We start from the raw sequence: 17,313 nt of genomic DNA on the forward strand, positions 1-17,313 counted from the left end.
AGAGCAATTAGACAAACCAAAGAAATTAAAGGGATACGAATAGGAAAAGAAGAACTCAAACTATCCCTGTTCGCTGATGACATGATTATATATTTAGAGGAACCTGGAAATTCCACCAGAAAACTTTTAGAACTCATAAGTGAATTCAGTAAAGTAGCAGGTTACAAGATCAATGCTCATAAATCCAATGCATTTTTATACATAAGTGATGAATCTTCAGAAAGAGAAATTAGGAAAACTACCCCATTCACAATAGCATCAAAAAAAATAAAATACTTGGGAATCAATCTCACAAAAGAGGTGAAAGACCTCTACAATGAGAACTACAGAACACTAAAGAAAGAAATTAAGGAAAACCTTAGAAGATGGAAAGATCTCCCATGTTCCTGGATAGGCAGAATTAATATTGTCAAAATGGCTATACTACCTAAAGTGCTATACAGATTCAATGCAATTCCAATTAAAATCCCAATGATGTACCTTACAGAAATAGAGCAAGCAATTATGAAATTCATCTGGAAGAATAAAAAACCTAGAATAGCTAAAGCAATCCTCAGTAGCAAGAGCGAAGCAGGGGGTATCGCAATACCAGATCTTCAACTCTACTACAAAGCAATAGTAACAAAAATGGCATGGTATTGGTACCAAAATAGACAGGTAGATCAATGGTACAGAATAGAGGACACGGACACAAACCCAAATAAATACAATTTTCTCATACTAGACAAAGGGTCCAAAAATATGCAATGGAGAAAAGATAGCCTCTTCAACAAATGGTGCTGGGAAAACTGGAAAACCATATGCAACAGAATGAAATTAAACCCCTATCTCTCACCCTACACAAAACTCAACTCAAAATGGATCAAGGACCTCGGAATCAGACCAGAGACCCTGCATCTTCTAGAAGAAAAAGTAGGTCCAAATCTTCAACTTGTTGGCTTAGGATCAGACTTCCTTAACAGGACTCCCATAGCACAAGAAATAAAAGCAAGAATCAACAACCGGGATAGATTCAAACTAAAAAGCTTTCTCTCAGCAAAGGAAACTATCAGCAATGTGAAGAGAGAGTCTACAGAGTGGGAGAATATCTTTGCCAACCATACTTCAGATAGAGCGCTAATTTCCAGAATCTATAAAGAACTCAAAAAACTCTACACCAAGAATACAAATAATCCAATCAACACATGGGCTAAGGAAATGAACAGACACTTCACAGAAGAAGATGTACAAGCAATCAACAGATATATGAAAAAATGTTCAACATCCCTAGTAATAAGGGAAATGCAAATCAAAACTACCCTAAGATTCCATCTCACCCCAATTAGAATGGCGATTATCAAGAACACAAGCAACAATAAGGTGTTGGCGAGGATGTGGTGAAAAAGGAACACTCATACATTGCTGGTGGGGTTGCAAATTAGTGCAGCCACTCTGGAAAGCAGTGTGGAGATTCCTCAGAAAGTTTGGAATGGAAACACCATTTGACCCAGCTATCCCACTCCTTGGCCTATACCCAAAGGACTTAAAATCAGCATACTACAGAGATACAGCCACATCAATGTTCATTGCTGCTCAATTCACCATAGCCAGATTGTGACACCAACCTAGATGCCCTTCAGTTGATGAATGAATAAAGAAACTGTGGCATATATATACAATGGAATATTACTCCGCAATGAAGAATGATAAAATTATGGCATTTGCAGGCAAATGGATGAAATTGGAGAATATCATGCTAAGTGAGATAAGCCAATCTCAAAAAACTAAAGGACGAATGATCTCGCTGATAAGCGGATGAGGACATATAATGGGGAGTGGGAGGGGTTAGCATTAGGTTTAGGGTTAGGTTTAGGGTTAGGAATAAGGAGTGTGATAAGAATGAAGGAAAGGACTGTATGGAGGGAAAAGAGGGGTGGGAGGTGTGGGGGGGAAGGGAAAAAATAATCAAACATCATTGTCCTATGTAAACATATGATTACACAAATGGTATGCCTTGACTTTATGTACAAATAGAGAAACAACATGTATCCCATTTGTATACAATAATAGTAAAAAAAAAAAACCAAAAAAAAAAAAGGAAATTAAGAAAAATAATTTTATTTACAAAAACACCAAAGAATAAAACAAGACTAACACACACAAAAAAAAAAAAAAGAAAGAAAGAAAAGTAAGGTTCAAAGGTTATTTACGTGGAAGGAAAGATGGTGGAATGAGACAGACATCATTACCCTATGTATGTGTATGATTACATGAATGGTTTGACTCTACATGGTATACAACCAGAGAGAATTGTACTCCATTTGTGTGCAATGAATCAAAATGCATTCTGCTGTCATGTGTAACTAAATAGAACAAACAATAAAAAAAGGTTATGTTACAAGGGTAATTAAGGTACCGTCTTTTGACTCAGTCAGTCAGTGCAGAAACACGACAGGACATAAGGGACTATCCACCACCAGCTAACAGGAAGAGCCAGGAGACACGTGTGTTAGGAAGATCGTGATTCAAATGATCCTACACTACAAGGGCACTTAGCTCCCTTGTGCGGAGGAAAGAAAAGAAACTGCAAGAATTTAAAGAAACACCTGAACTCAGCCCCTCCACAAATCTGGAAGGGGGAGATTTCTAACACTTAAAGAACACCATGTCTCTGCCATTTCTTAATTGTGTGACTTTGATGAGTTACTTCATTTATCAGAAGCTCAATTTCCTCTTCAGTAAAAGGAGAATAATAATAAAACCTCAAAGGAATATTTTAAGGATCATAAAGCCCTGAGAGTACCCAATACTTCTTGTCATTTACTGAATGTTTGTGATTTACCTCATATCAATTTGTGGTCGATTATATGCATGATTATCTAGACCTCTCCACCACTCTGGGAAATAGACATTATTCATTTCCAGATGAACCTGAGTTCTGAGAGATTCCATCACATGCCCAACTTCAGTTGGTTTGGAAGTAAAAGAACTTATATTTGAGAGATATCTAAGATTTCAAACCTTTTATTCTTTTCCCTGTGTGCCTCTGGGACAGTTTAACTTCCAGCAATTTTCTAACAGACAAACTAGTTCCCTGCCTCTTCTTTCATGCAGAACTTTTGTTAATACAATAAAACTTGTGCCAGGCTGGACCATGGGCCAGAGATGGTGATACACACAAAGTAACTGAGACATAAATGTCTCCAGACATAAATGACCCAACTTAGCCCAAGAACACCTTCTATAAGCAAGAGGATCCAGCTCCCCAACCCTTGGGAGAAGGAGAATTACATGAAACAGAAGAAAATCATCACCTCTGAACTCATCAGAACAAATTCCCATCAAGTGATGATTTTGAGAACTTGAAACTCTGGGGCAGGAAGTTAGAGCACTCCAGAGATGTAGAGGGTGTGGCAGGGCCTCACCTCCATTCATTTTTGTCTGCAACTGTCATGTCTCATTGTCTCAGTCACTCACCTGGAGCCTGCAGGCAGGTCTGACTTCACACTCACCTCTGCAAAATGTCACATTAGAAAATGATGAAATCTGTAGGTCCTAGACTGAATATTATATGTTGGCTGTGTTTGTAGATAGGGCCTGTAAGGAAGTAATTATGCTTAACTGAGGTCATAGAAGTGAGTCCTTGATCCAATAGGGTTAGGGGGTCCTGATAAGAAGAGACCCTGGAGAGCTCTAGCTAGAGCTTGCTCACCTGCATTCTCTCTCCCTAGCTCCTCTCCTTCCCTCTCCTTCCTTCTCCTCTCTCCTCCTCTCCTCTCCCAGCTACCTCTCCCTTTCCTTACACTCAGGCATACACCAAAGAAAACTCATGTGATATCTTAATCTTGAACGTCCACGTTCCAAAACTGTGAGAAAATGAGTTTCTGTTATTTAAGCCATGTAACCTGTGGTATTTTGTTATGACAACCCTAGCAGTCTAATATTCTACGTCATTCTGCTCCTGATCCTAATAACTGTTCTAAAGCTTCTTTGTCCCCCAGATCTCCTCTGGTACAGTGTATGAATCCCTAGAGTTAATTTTCCCAGAATCATATTCAAAAAGTAGTATCCCCCCATTTTCTTCATGTTTTTATCGAGGTTCCTCATAGATATCTTCCTTTTCTTGCAAATTTTACTAGCAATAATCCATCTTTTAACAGCAGTATCTTCTTTATGAACAAGATTACTAAATTAGCTTGCTACCCTTGATCCTCTGAGGTGAAAATTCATACAAGTTATCATTGGAACAATTAATTTAGAGTGCACAGCATGTCTTAGGTTACTGTAGTTTGCAGACAAAGACATATATAAGTTTTCCTAGTTTTGTTTGTTAAAAATAAATTCTACAAATTACTGGTAAAAGCCAAGGAAAGGTTGCATTGTTAGAATCATGGGGGATATATTCTCCTGTAGGTATCAAATTTCTTTGAAATCTCATGTCCTATATTTAAAATTCATGTTACTTTCTGTTCTGTAATATATGCTTGTTTCTTTCTGCAAACAAACAAACAAACAAACAAACAAAAACCCAAGTTTTAATTGGTGATCCAGAGTTTATACCATGGCAATGATAGAGCTTAATGTCACTTTCATATACTACCACTTGGCCTATCCATCCTCCTTTGGGGGATAGAAATGCATTGCCCATGTTCTCAAGAAAATAGGGGCTCTTTCAAACCTGATATACCTGGTCTCCTTAAGGACTGGAACATTCACCTTTGTGGAAACAACTGAAGGAACAATAAAGACCACATGGGGGCAACTGATCTAGGGATAAGGGTAAACTTCCAACCTCTAGAAAAGGATAAACGCAGGGGCTTCCTGTCATCTCTATCCTTCTCTCATTCCATTAAGAGAGGATCACATTCATGCAATTTTTTTTTTTAGATTTTTCCTATTTCTTTTCTTTTTTTAAATAAAAAAATTTTAAATTTGTTCTTTTTAGTTATACATGACAGTAGAATGTATTTTGACATCTCATACGTACATGGAGTATAACTTCCCTTTCTTGTGGTCATAGATGATGTAGAATTAAGCTGGTCTTATATTCATATATGAACATAGGAATGTTATGTCCAATTCACTCTACTGTCTTTCCCATTCCCATCCCCACTCCCTTCTCCCTATTCCCCCCTGTCCAATCCAGGGAACCTACACTCCTCCCCCACCATTGTCATACAAATTTCTTTTATCTAAATGAAAATGTTGTTTTTCTGTGATGTTGGTTTATTTTCAGAATGACTTTTCCAGTAAAATATTTCAGAGTCATTAAAAAAGAAAGAAAAAAGAAACACAAAGTTATCAATATTTTCACTTGGTGGAAGGCAGTGATTGGTGTTATGAAACATATCCACCATATAGCAGGGATCGATCGAGGAATAAGCACAGTAAACACACTCAGAAACAAGAATTGGCAAATCCCGACAACTAAGAAAAATTAGCAATGAAACCATGAGAAAAGAAGGACAGTCAGAGAATCAGTAGTGAATTTGCCTGCTCTCCCAGGCTGAGGAGCATGATGGGATACAAAACAGAGGCCCCGGCAGTAGGCCATAGGAGCCACAGGGGCCCCTTAGGCCCTGGCCCCAGATCCTAGGCTCTTGGAACTCCAAGTTGCCATGTCAATTTTATCCTTAAAACTCAAACTTCACCTGTAAAATTCCATTTTGTAAAAATGAAGTTTTGTTATTATTCAAAGATGTATTTTCTTCATATAGAAAAGCCAGAATTTCCACACCATTGTGTTAGAAACCAAGGGTGACCTTCCTCCTGCATGGTCCCTGTCAGAGTCCTTTTCTCTTTTTGTTTATGTCTCTGCCTTTTAGGCTGAAAAACTTTTTAAAAATATCTAGTGATCCTGGGGTATTTATTCATTCTTAATGAGATATAAATCTGGGATTTTAGCAAAGAAAGATGACTTCAGCTCCTCTGTCTTTAAATATTGGCCACACTTCACTCTCAACTAAACCTGGAATCCTAGACTCTTATGCCTCTTTACCCAATAGCTTCAGAAAAAAAAAAAAAAAAAAAAAAAAAATGCTTTTTTCCATGAGTTTGGAAAAGACTGGACGCTGGCTTCCGAGGTTAAGAAAGGAGACCTGAGAGTGTAGCAGCACTTTATCAACTGTGTTTTACACTTCATACATTCCATTTAAGTCCCCAACCCTGACCCCTCACTTTGATCTTCTGAGGTTTCAGAGGCTCTAAATATCGAGACTGCCCCAGCACTACGATTTCTGTCAGTGTTTTACTCTGGATCTTAGGATTCAGTTTGTTCAGTTGGCTAAGTCGGTTTCCACTAGTCTGTTCACTCCTGTTCCCTACATATCTCACGTGCTGACAACCCCTGTCTGTCCTCTGGGGTTTCTAACATTTTCAAATTTTTACTCTTATTTCAGTTGATTTTCAAAATGGAGCAGTGCAAGTGCCCAGGAGCACAGCTCCTGATTGTTCACGCCTCTGTATTTTCCCAGCATCTAGTGGGTTCTCAATAAGTAAATGAGAGGAATAGGAGGATTGTTTAAAGATATGCTCAAGAAGGGGCATGAAAGGGCTAGAATCTAGTGTCTAGCCATAGGGGGGCGGTGTCTGCATTTGTAGCCAACCTTCAAGGTTATCTCAAAACCCCAAGGAAATACCCAGGGAGAAATCAGATTGGCTGATACACAGAACAGATTATTTTAATACCACAGTGCTGTTTATAGCCTTCTTCCAAGTCCAGAGGAGTTTCTTGAGGCAAACGACACATTCAGAAAATAATTATTTGTTGGAGATGCTCTTTGAAGGTTTATTAATAATCCTATGGATGCAACTGACATGTGAGTCTTGGGGGTGTCTGAGTCTTCCACAGAGAATTCTAAATGGGTAAAAACTATAAAAGGACAGGTTTTGCCTCTATGAAAAGGCAAAAACAGCAGACACAGGAGAAAAGCTATGGAAGGAGGGAAGAAAGGAAAAGCACAGAGACAAGACTAGGGAGTTCAGAGATACAGTGTCATTGCAGGTTCAAGAAAGGTGATCTAAAGACATCTTAACTAGCTTCTTTTGTCTTTCCAACCAGGGGTGAGTGGTCAACAGCTGCATCAGAGCCCTCAGTCTCTATCCATCCAGGAAGGAGAGGCTGTCTCCATGATCTGCAGTTTTTCTAGCACATTTAATATCTTCCTATGGTACAAGCAGGACCCCGGAGAAACTCCTGTCCTCTTGATAACATTATATAAGAGCGGTGAATTAATAAGAAATGGGAAACTGACTGCTCAGCTTGGTGGAACAAGAAAGGACAGCTTCCTGAACATCTCATCCTCTGAGCCTGATGACACAGGCACCTACTTCTGTGCTGGGCAGCACAGTGCTCCCCAGGCACCTGCAGCCTGTACTCAAACTTGCAGCTGAGACTACAGTCACCATGCTGCCTACAGTCCTGCTCCTTTGGTATGAAATGTGACGATGCAAGCAACTCGTGTACCCTACTCTTCCATTACTACCAGCTCTTGGGCACTCAAGGACTTATTTTCCAAAATTCTGTTCTTTGCTTAAAGAACTCCCTATCAACTTCTTTTTAATGTATATAATAGACTTATTTACTTAATTTTGTCAAGATATAAAAATTGATCAATACAAAATCATAGTATATGATATTAACTCATCTCTTAAAAATGGAAAGATATTCTTGGAATAGAATTAAGCGTTCAGTGATAAACTCATTTATCTATCATCAGTTAACTTTCAACAAGAGTAACAAGATCATTAAATGGGAAAAAAAATCTTTTCAACAAAATATGCTGGGGTAACTTACAGCCACGTGAAGAAGAATAAAATTGAATCTCTACTTTAGACATGTATAAAAATTAGCTCAGATGGATCAAAGACCCATGTAAGAGCTAAAACTATAGAAGTTTAGAAGAAAACATGATCTTGATGAACCCAGACTATACAATGATTTCTTAGATATGACATCAGAAACAAAACAAAACAAAATCAAGCAAAGAAAAAAATAAAGAGGACTCCATCAAAATTAAAAAGTCGTGTGCACAAGCCTACAGAGGAAAATGAAAAGACAACCCACAAGAATGGAAGACTAATGAGAAAAAGAATGGAACTAGAGATTTATTTTAAACAAAATGAGTCAAACTTGGAAGGTCAAGGGACATGTGTTTTCTCTCATAGGCTGAAGCGAGGGAAGCAAAAGAAAAAAAAAAAAAAAAGGTGGTAGGGAGAATCTCATGAAAAGGGAGATCAGTAAAGGAAAGGGACCGAGAGATAGGAAATGAGGAGGGAGGGGGAAAGTGCTGAGGAGTGATATTGGCCAAATTATATTGTTACATTGTGTGCATGTAAGAATATGTAACAACAAATCCCATGTTATCTACAACTATAATGCACTAATTTTAAAATGTGGAAAAAAGAATGGAAGACCATATTTGCAATTCATGTACCTAAGAAGTTTCCGAATATATTTTGTAACACTTTACAGTTCAACAGTGAAACAAGTATCAAATTTTAAATGTTCAACACATTTGAATAGTCTTCACTAAGAACATATACCAATGACCTAAAAACACATGAAAAGATGCTCAATATCATTATTCATTAGGGAAATGCAAATAAAACCACAGTGAGATATCTCATCACACCTACTAGGATGTTCATAATTTTAAAGAAGGAGAGAAAATTAAAAGAAATATTATTCATGAAAATAAATGAAAAATGCAAATTAAAAATATTGGTAAAGCTAAAAACATAATAAATATCATAAACTAATTTTTAGTTTTATGTAATTAGAGTAATTAGATTCTAGCAAATGTATGGGAGACAACGTTAGAAAATCTATTTATGTGGTTCAAACATTAGCAGATTAAAGGAGGATTTCCCAAGAACATCTCAGCACATAAATTTTTAAATTAACATTTTATTAAGTACATTTCCAAATTTATACAAAAGATAAAAGAATAATGTAATTAGTATTCATGCATTCATTTTGAGAATTTTAAAATATTACACAAAGTAGAATAATATGATAAATACATATATATTCATCACACATCCTCAAAAATGATCAACTATCAATATATAATCCATCTCTTCCGTATTACTCTCTCACCCCACTCAGCTGAATTGTATTAAAGTAAATTCCAGGGACTGAGGATGTGCTAGGTGGTAGAATACATGCTTAATATGCTTAAGGCCCAGGATTCAATCCTAATACCATTAAAACTATTTACAAGAGCAAATCTCAAACATTAGTTGTATCATCCATAAATAATTCAAAATCCATCTCTGGGTTAAGATCTAGTTTTTAACACAATTATAATTACATTTTCACACCTAAAAATATCTAATGGTATTGTTTGTTTGCCATTGAATAATATCTTGATAATACTGATTCTCTGAGATATTTGTGAATTTGCATAAAGCTCGATATTTGTTTTTGGTTGTGTTTAATTTTTGTGTACTTGAGAAGTACTCCTTCATGTTTTGGTGCACAGTTCTATAAATGTCAATTGAATCAAATTTATTAGGTCCTCTATATATTAACTTTTCCTGGGCAGTAATTGAGAGAGAAGTTCCTGAAATTTCACTACAAGAGAATTTTTCAAATTCTCTCTATAGTTGTATTAATTTTTGCTCTACGTATTTGATGTTATCAACTGGATGGAAGTTTGGATCCATTACCTCTTCCTGGAATCAAATACTTCATCATGCTTTCAAGACTTTTTTTTATCCCCAATCCTGCTTCTTATCTTATAAGTTCCTTTTCCAGCTATTAACATAGATTCCTAAGTTTGTTTTTGTTAGTATTTTCCTGGTACTAAATTTTCCTTCTTTTAATTTCTAACTTTATCTGCTCTTATATTTAAGTTGCTATCTTTAGAACAGTGTGATTGAATTTTGTTTTTCTATCAATCTTACAATTTCTACATTTTTTATTATTCTAATATTTTCATTGTTTTTACAAAATATCCATTCAAATTTAAAGAATAAAACCCAATAAACAAAAATTGGTCCTTTAGTTCATGCACTTCTTATTTTTAATTTGGTGGACCTGAGATTTGTAATTTTTATTGAGAGATAATATTTGCACATCTTTATGGGGTTAGTACAATAATTTGACAAATGTATATACTGAATAATGATCAAAATGGTAAAAACCACTTCCACCTCCTCAAACATTAATCATTTCTATATGTTGTAAACTTTCATGCTTTTCTTGTTATTTTGAAGTGTATCATAGATCATCATAGACAATAGTTACCCCTGGAAATGTTCCCATAGGAAACCAGAACTAATTCCTCCTACCTATCTGTGTTTTGTGTCCTTTATCTAGCTTCTTTCTGTATCCTCTCCCCACTACATTTTCCAGTCTCTGCTGATCACTATTCTACTCTGTTCTTCTGTGTCCATCTTGTTTCACTCAAGATAATGATCTCAAGTTCCATTCATATTGCCATAGGTGACAGAATTTCATTCTTTTTTATGGCTGAATAATATTCTACAGTGTATATGTACCACATTTTCTTTACCTATTTATCCATTGATGGACACTGGTTGATTCCATAATCCTGGCTATTATGAATAGTGCTGCAATAAACATGGGAGTGCAGTTGTCTCTTTGATAAGCTCATATCATTCTCTTTGGATATATACCCAGTGTGGGGCTGTTAGATCATCACCTGGGATTCTATTTTTAGTTTTTTAATGAACCTCCATACTGTTTCCCATAGTGGTTGTACTGACTTACATTTAAAAAGTTTTCCCTTTCTTATCAGAATGTTTTAGTTTTTGTCTTTTTGATAATAGTTTTCTAACTATGGTAGGGTGATATCTTAGTGTGGTGTTCTTTTGTTGTTGCTTTATTTCTGTTTTTAGGATGGGTTCTAACTATGTTGCTCAGGCTGACTTCAAACTCCTGGGTTCAAGCCTTCCTCTAGCCTCAACCTCCCAAGCAGTTGAGCTACAGGCCCATGTCACCATAGTTAGCATCTTTATGGTTTTGATTTGCATTTTCTTGTTGATTAGTGATATTGAGTGTTTTTGATTAATCATTTGTCTTCTTTTGAGGAATGTCTATTCAGATTTTTATTTTTAAATTGGATTATTTGAGTTCCTTATCTATTGAGCTTTTGGAGTTCCTTATCTATTCTAGATATGAATCCCTTGTTGGGTGGATTATTTGAAAATATTTTCTCTGTTGTTTCCTTTGCTGTGCAGAAGCTTCTTAGTTTAATAGGATCACTTTTGTCAGTTTTTATTCTTTTGCCTCAGATTTTGGGTTGTTTCTATTTGACAGTCATTTCTTCACATTTATCTTTCAATTTGCAAATTATCTCTTTGCAAGCTTCTAATTTGCCATTTAATCTATCCATTCAGTTATTGTAGCCAGTAATTATATTATTTCATTTATAAAAGTTGACTTTTGTTCTTTACCTGATCCCTTTGATGGCTTTGGTTCCTTGCTCAATGTTGATTTTCTCTTTAATTTCTTTTAGCATTGAATACTCTGATATTTTATATCTAATAATTTTCATTTTTGAGGATCTTGGGACTCTGAATCTGTTGTTGATTTTCAATTCATATGTCTCATAGGCAGTAGTTTATTTCTTGTATGATTATTTTTTTTTGTTTTGTATTTATTTATTTATTTGTCTGTTTTTGGTACTGGGGATTGAACCCAGGCCTTTTTGAGTTTTGCACACCCACCCCTGATTCTGGTTTCAGCTCACTATTCTTTGTTTTTGTCTATTGATGTGTCTGTTCCATGAATCTTTTCCTTACATTCCTGGGAGTCTAACAATTCAATAACATATGCTTGCTATAATCTATCTAGAATCCAGTCAAATGTCAATGAGAAAACACATCAGACTAACTAGCCTGCTATTCTGATCAAGGTGGACATTTTTGTCTCTGTCTTATCTGCTATAAATTCCCTGTAGTACCCAGTACAGGACTTTGCACTAGATGTATGCTCAACATATTTTGAACTTAATTGAATTGAAATATAAGTATCAATAGGCATAAGACACAAGAAACATGTACCTTGTAACACATAGTATACATAATAATTATCTAAGATATAAAATTGAAAACCTTGGGACTGGGATTGTGGCTCAGTGGTAGAGCACTTGCCTAGCACATGTGAGGAACTGGGTTCCAACCTCAGCACCACAAAAAATAAATAAATAAAATAAAGGTATTGTGCTCATATAAAACTACAAAAAAAATTTTAATGAAGACCTCAAATTCTAGGTCAAGCTGATATGACACTAATTGTTTAATGGTCCTGAGATTGTGCTTATGAGTAGAAGCATTTATGTCATTCAAATACCCTGGCATTCAAATTGTTGCTCACAATTCTAGAATGTTATAAAAACACATAATTAGCACTTATGATTCAAAACAAAGGTGATGAAGAGATTTGGGTCTTGTCTGTTGAGCGATATTGGAATTAGTAACAGCAGGAGCAGGTGGCTCAGCACATCCTGATGTCAGTGCTTATGAAGATAAACACTGAAGATTCAGTTGCCTCCGGCAATTATCACCTCTAGGATCTGGTGGGGTCTCCAAGTACTAAGTCCAAAAGACAAAGTCAAGAGAATTTCATAGGGCAAGAAAATACTGAAAATACGTGGAAATATATGAGGATTTAAAATAGAGGTTTTAATTACCACTGTCCAATATATAACACCATATTCATTTCTCTCTACTTTCTGGGTCACTGGGGGATAGTAATCTGACAAAATTTCAAAGGAAACACTTGGCCCCTCATTATCCTGCCTATCCAGGTTTCTCTTCATTTTTCTTCACTGTCAACTCAGAGGTCCCATCAAACACAGATACCCTATTTCAGTAGGCAGCCAAATATGTTCTTTCAAACATGAAGTTGCTAATATGAAACTATTTCACTGTTGTGTAAATTTTTTAAAAATCTGACTCTTGAAATTTCACCTCCCTTTTACACTTTGTTAGAATTCATAGGTATCAGTTCCAAGTACTCAGTAACAAAAAATTCTTTATAACACTGATTTAGGCAATAAAGACATTTAATAATCTCACAAAAAAAGGAGGCAAAGCAATTACAGACACTCAGTGATAACATTAATCCTTGCCAATGCACAAGTTTCTTTTCCTTTTGTCTCCAATACTTTGTTAGCAGAGATGGTCACAAAATGGTGACTTAGCTCACAGGTAAGTTCAAGGAAGAAGGACAAGCAGAAATGAGCAACAGCTTCACCTTTTTCTTTTATCAGGAGAACAAAGCTGTTCCCAAGGCATCCAGACCCTTTTTACATTTCATGATCAGAATCTTGTGATATGCCCAGCACTACTTTGTAAGGGAAACAGGTTTGGAAGATATAGTTAGGGGATAAGTGTCGGGTTAATCATCCAAAAACATCTGCTGCATCATATCAGGTCCTCATTCCCCAAAAGAGACTATTGGTGACACTCCTTGAGATCCTTATTACTCGCTATTCTGTTTTCCATAAAGATAAGCTCGAATTAGCTTCTAACCCTAACACAAGTGCTAAAGAAAGCTGAAGTCTATAAAGAGCTGTAGAGAACTGTCTCACATGCAGTAGGAATTTACACTGAACAGGACAAGGCATTTTATTGGTTTTGCTCCAAAAAATACACTGTAGATTTTTCTTCCTTGCAGGTGTCCTTGGGGAAATCAAGATCTCAAGAAGAACCAGCGGGTGCTTTTGAAAAGAGATGTACCCCTGCCACTGACAGTGTTATGGGCAATTACAGGCAGTTCCTTAAAGCTAGTGGCTTTTGTGTCTCACAGAGATCATTATGTTCTGAAACATCAGTAGAAATTCACTTTCTTCTCCCTGAGGAACAAAACCCTGAAGACCTAGCACAACATTTCTGTGGATCCTATACATGCATATGATACAACCGTTCAAATCCTATGAATGCTATAATTCAGGTAATACTTTCACAAGAATCTACAGGGTGCCCAGCACAATTCTGCTCCATGACTTTAAAATAAAGAGTAATTAACTAACTGTGGCTAACCATGTTTTCTATTTGTTGCCCCATTGCCATTCCGCCACAGGTAGGCACATCTACCATCTTAACTACCTCGGTACTTAAACTATGGCCTTTCTTTCTTTCTTTTTCTTTCTTTCTTTCTTTCTTTTCTTTCTCTTTCTTTCTTCCTTCCTTTTTTTTTTAAACTAGAGATTGAACCCAGAGACACTTACCCACTGAGCTACATCCCAGCCCTTTCTACTTTTTATTTTGAGACAAGGTCTCCATAAGTTTCTTAGGGCTTCACTAAGTTACTGAGGCTATCTTTGTACTTGCAATCCTCTCCCCCCCCCCCAGCTTCCTGAGCTGCTGGAATTATAGTCATGTGCCACCATGCCCAGCAGCTATGAATTATTTTATAGAAAGCTTTTTAATATATTATTCATTTCTGTATACTCCTCAGTTTGTGGCACAGAGAAGATCAACATTTAAAAATATTAAATGAGCAAAGAAACAAAATACTAATTCTCTCACGTGTACCTCTGTGTCAGCTAGAAACACAGAACTTAAAGGCACCAAAAATGTGATAAAATCTGTTTACCTTCATAGGGAAAATACAGACTATCTTCATAAGCAATAATAGAAACATATTATTTATTGTGGTGGTGTCAGATCTCTTATTTCACAGATTCTGGGTATTGTTTCTTGCCTAAAATCTGGAGGATTAAGTCACATTACCATTGTCACAAAAGACTGGCTCGAAAACTACGCAATCCATAATTTTACTGGGAAATACATCTTTTCTGGAATGCAAATATATTCATATTCACTTTGATATCAGCACTTTCTAAAGAGATAATTTTTATGGGTGATCATGAAGATTGAACAAGAAATTATTAATCTTCTTAGTCTAGAACACTCCCGAAGAGGACTATACCTATTCTATGAGAAGTGTACATTCCTGAACTATGGCAATGAGAAAATTACTGAATAATGTTTATGGAATGGAATGCAACCAAAATTATACTCCAAGTATATTAGTGAGGAAGGGCCAGTTATCAAAATACAAATGTGCTAAACATTCAAAGACTGTAACAACCAGGTCTATTTGTTACTCTTGTGAAAGTCTCCAGTTTCTTTCCAGGTTGACAGATGGTTCTGCCCTATGTGATCATTGAGAGACCTAGGTTATTTCCATTTTGACATGCTATTCCTCAGGGACTGGTTATCATGTGCAGGGTCCCAGCTGGGCCACCACAATGCCAGATTCCAGTTAGCAAGTCATAATTATGGGTGGTTATATTTTCTTCTTTTTCTTTCCTTGGAGTTTCCAAATTTTCTGCAATGTCTCTAGAACCACTGACTCAGAGCTAGGGTAGCTTTGTGTAGTCTGTTCATCAACAGTGAAATAACTTTAGAAGAATCTACCACAAATAGTAAAATGCTTGGATACAAATTTTCATCTATTCTGCACCAGCTCACAAGATGGCAGTGTTTCATTTTGAATGATTCCAGAGGATGGGAGGGATTTGAATTTAAATTAGAATGAAATGATACTTTGTGTTCTGGTTGACTGAATAGCCAAATTGTTATTTCTCTTTCAGTGTGTGTGGTGTAAGTGTGTGTGTGCGTGTGTGTGTGTGTGTGTGTGCGTGTGTGTGTGTGTGTGTGTGTGTGTGTGTGACAGAGAGAGAGAGAGAGAGAGAGAGAGAGAGAGAGAGAGAGAGAAACTTGTCTGCACTGGCTGGGGAAACAAAGAGTGGGTTTCAAGAAGAAAAGGAATCACTTAAGAGTACTAAATCATATTTCCCAGGAAAACAAACCTAAGAATTGAAGGATGGAGAAATGGGCACAGACTTCTCTAATGATCTTTTGGCTTCACCTGAGCTGTGAGTAGAATTTTTACAAATGTCAGGGACAGTCAGAAAAACCTGAGGATGGTCACTCAGAAAGGAAGAGGGAAAATGTCCTCATTCTGACTTTCTGGGAGCCCTGTGGTTCCAGGGGAGAGCAGTTATGATCACTTTGAAGACTTCACCTGGCATCACTCTCTCTGGCTTATGTTGTTAATTCCTTTTCTACACAGGGGTGAGCAGTGACGACAAGGTGGAACAGAGTCCCCCATCTCTGGTTGTCCCTGAGGGAGAGAGTGCAGCTCTCAACTGCAGCTATGAAGTGACCAACTTTCGAAGCCTGCAGTGGTACAAGCAGGAAGAAAACGCTCCCACTCTTCTGTTTATACTAGTTTCAAGTGGGATAGAGAAGAAGTTGGGAAGATTAAGTGGCACCTTAAATAAGAAACATAGCACCCTGCACATCACAGCCACCCAGCCTGGAGACAAAGCCACCTACCTCTGTGCTGTGGAGGCACAGTGCTCCCTAGGCACCTGCAGCCTATACTCAAATGCTGCAGCTGAGGCTCTGCAACTGTAAGATGGGGAACTTGCTAAATCCCTCAAAAATAAGCTATAAACAAAGGGAACTATCAGCAATGCAAAGAAAGAGCCTACAGAGTGGGAGAAAAATCTTTGCCAATCATACTTCAGATAGAGCACTAATCTCCAGAATCTATAAAAACTCAAAAAACTCTACACCAAGAATGCAAATAATCCAATCGACAAATGGGCTAAGGAAATGAATAGACACTTCACAGAAAAAGATCTACAAGCAATCAACAAACATATGGAAAAATGTTCAACATCTCTAGTAATAAGAGAAATGCAAATCAAAACCACCCTAAGATTTCATCTCACCCCAATTAGAATGGCAATTATCAAGAATACAAGCAACAACAGGTGTTGGTGAGGATGTGGGGAGAAAGGTACACTTATACATTGCTGGTGGGGCTGCAAATTAGTGCAACCACTCTGGAAAGCAGTGTGGAGACTCCTTAGAAAACTTGGAATGGAACCACCATTTGACCCAGCTATCCCACTCCTTGGCCTATACCCAAAGGACTTAAAATCAGCATATTACAGAGATACAGTCTCATCAATGTTCATAGCTGCTCAGTTCACAATAGCCAGATTGTGGAACCAACCTAGATGTCCTTCAGTTGATGAATGGATAAAGAAACTGTGGCATATATATACAATGGAATATTACTCAGCCATAAAGAATGATAAAATTATGGCATTTGCAGGCAAATGGATGAAACTGGAGAATATCATGCTAAGTGAGATAAGCCAATTTCAAAAAACCAAAGGACAAATGATATTGCTAATAAGTGGATGATGACACATAATGGGGGGCGGGAGGGGTTAGTGTTAGGGTTAGAGTTAGGGTTAGGGAGGAGGCAAGAATGGAGGAAGGAAGAACTGTATAGAGGGAAAAGAGGGGTGGGAGGGGTGGGGGGAAGGGAAA

At 37.0% G+C, this 17,313-nt stretch overlaps 1 gene segment (V, D, J or C); it reads left to right on the forward strand.

Annotated features, from left to right (window-relative positions):
• The first annotated feature begins 14,824 nt into the window (after window positions 1-14,824).
• LOC124976549 (T cell receptor alpha variable 36/delta variable 7-like) lies at window positions 14,825-16,383 on the forward strand. The segment is given in 2 exon segments: window positions 14,825-14,903; window positions 16,037-16,383. Coding segments are annotated over 2 exon segments (426 nt in total).
• Window positions 16,384-17,313: the final 930 nt, after the last annotated feature.

This window comes from Sciurus carolinensis, chromosome 2 (assembly GCF_902686445.1).
Source record: "Sciurus carolinensis chromosome 2, mSciCar1.2, whole genome shotgun sequence".
In the NCBI taxonomy this organism is placed as follows: domain Eukaryota; kingdom Metazoa; phylum Chordata; class Mammalia; order Rodentia; family Sciuridae; genus Sciurus; species Sciurus carolinensis.